This window comes from Borostomias antarcticus (genome assembly GCF_949987555.1).
Source record: "Borostomias antarcticus genome assembly, chromosome: 7".
Classification (NCBI taxonomy): domain Eukaryota; kingdom Metazoa; phylum Chordata; class Actinopteri; order Stomiiformes; family Stomiidae; genus Borostomias; species Borostomias antarcticus.
Window position 1 is genome coordinate 30,941,467 of NC_140240.1, and position 2,500 is coordinate 30,943,966.

The window sequence follows — 2,500 nt, forward strand, 5'->3', positions numbered from 1 at the left end:
AACCGTCGTTGTCGGTTCAGTGTCGGAAATACAGCCATGAAATTCAGTACCAAGATATTTTAACTGACACCAATGTTTCCACCTGGGCTACACCCACCTCAGGTGGTGACCCGGGTTTGGACCGGTCATTTCACTGTGATTGGCTAACCTGTCGTTTCAGGTGACTGTGATTGGTTAACCTCTCATTTCAGGTGACTGTGATTGGTTAACCTGTTGTTTCAGGTGACTGTGATTGGTTACCCTCTGGTTTTAGGTGACTGTGATTGGTTAACCTCTCGTTTTGAGGTGACTGTGATTGGTTAAGCTCTCATTTCAGGTGACTGTGATTGGTTAACCTCTCATTTCAGGTGATTGTGATTGGTTAACCTCTCATTTCAGGTGACTGTGATTGGTTACCCTCTGGTTTCAGGGTTAACCTCTCATTTCAGGTGACTGTGATTGGTTACCCTCTTGTTTCAGGTGACTGTGATTGGTTACCCTCTTGTTTCAGGTGACTGTGATTGGTTACCCTCTTGTTTCAGGTGACTGTGATTGGTTACCCTCTGGTTTCAGGTGACTGTGATTGGTTACCCTCTTGTTTCAGGTGACTGTGATTGGTTCCCCTCTGGTTTCAGGTGACTGTGATTGGTTCCCCTCTGGTTTCAGGTGACTGTGATTGGTTCCCCTCTGGTTTCAGGTGACTGTGATTGGTTCCCCTCTGGTTTCAGGTGACTGTGATTGGTTACCCTCTGGTTTCAGGTGACTGTGATTGGCTACACGCTGGGCATCCCTGACGTCATCATGGGAATCACCTTCTTGGCGGCGGGGACCAGCGTTCCGGACTGCATGGCCAGTCTCATAGTGGCACGGCAAGGTGGGCGCACACACACACACACTCTCTCACACACACACACACGCGCACACACACTCACACACACACACACACACACACACACACACGCATACGCACTCACACACACACACACACAGATACACACACACACAGATACACGCACACACACACACACACACACACACAAACACACAGATACACACACACACAGACACACACACACAGATACACACACACACACACATACACACACAGATACACAGACACACACACATATACTACTCTACGCTGCGTACACAAATTGTCTCTCACATCAACGTTTTCTAGGTCAACGTTTTCAAAGTCTAGGCCACACGTACACACACACACACACACACACACACACACACTCTTCATCCCGGTTCCTCTGCCCAGGTCTGGGGGACATGGCCATCTCCAACTCCATCGGCTCGAACGTGTTTGACATCCTGGTCGGGCTCGGACTCCCCTGGGTCCTACAGACCCTCTGCATCGACTACGGGTCCGAGGTGAGGGTCCCTCACACGCCCTGTCCCTCACACACCCTGTCCCTCACACACCCTGTCCCTCACACACCCTGTCCCTCACACACCCTGTCCCTCACACACCCTGTCCCTCACACACCCTGTCCCTCACACGCCCTGTCCCTCACACACCCTGTCCCTCCGACGCCCTGTCCCTCACACACCCTGTCCCTCACACACCAATACTACACACACCCTGTCCCTCACACACCCTGTCCCTCACACACCAATACTACACACACCCTGTCCCTCACACACCCTGTCCCTCACACACCCTGTCCCTCACACACCCTGTCCCTCACACACCAATACTACACACACCCTGTCCCTCACACACCAATACTACACACACCCTGTCCCTCACACACCCTGTCCCTCACACACCCTGTCCCTCACACACCAATACTACACACACCCTGTCCCTCACACACCCTGTCCCTCACACACCCTGTCCCTCACACACCCTGTCCCTCACACACCAATACTACACACACCCTGTCCCTCACACACCCTGTCCCTCACACACCCTGTCCCTCACACACCCTGTCCCTCACACACCCTGTCCCTCACACACCCTGTCCCTCACACACCCTGTCCCTCACACACCCTGTCCCCCACACACCCTGTCCCTCACACACCCTGTCCCTCACACACCCTGTCCCCCACACACCCTGTCCCTCACACACCCTGTCCCTCACACACCCTGTCCCTCACACACCCTGTCCCCCACACACCCTGTCCCTCACACACCCTGTCCCTCACACGCCCTGTCCCTCACACACCCTGTCCCTCACACACCCTGTCCCTCACACGCCCTGTCCCCCACACACCAGGACCACACACACCCTGTCCCTCACACACCCTGTCCCTCACACACCAGGACCACACACACCCTGTCCCTCACACACCCTGTCCCTCACACACCCTGTCCCTCACACACCCTGTCCCTCACACACCCTGTCCCTCACACGCCCTGTCCCTCACACACCCTGTCCCTCCGACGCCCTGTCCCTCACACACCCTGTCCCTCACACACCCTGTCCCTCACACACCCTGTCCCTCACACACCAATACTACACACACCCTGTCCCTCACACACCCTGTCCCTCACACACCCTGTCCCTCA

The 2,500-nt window shown here is 55.0% G+C and overlaps 1 protein-coding gene across 1 annotated transcript in view; it reads left to right on the forward strand.

Annotated features, from left to right (window-relative positions):
• Nucleotides 1-2,500, forward strand: part of LOC311311724 (sodium/potassium/calcium exchanger 3-like) — a gene marked incomplete at its 5' end in the record, with an annotated part of 14,879 nt that overhangs the window by 7,293 nt on the left and 5,086 nt on the right. The window contains 2 exon segments of the mRNA XM_084441478.1: nt 739-853; nt 1,247-1,359. Of these exon segments, the coding sequence (XP_084297604.1) occupies nt 739-853; nt 1,247-1,359 (228 nt within the window).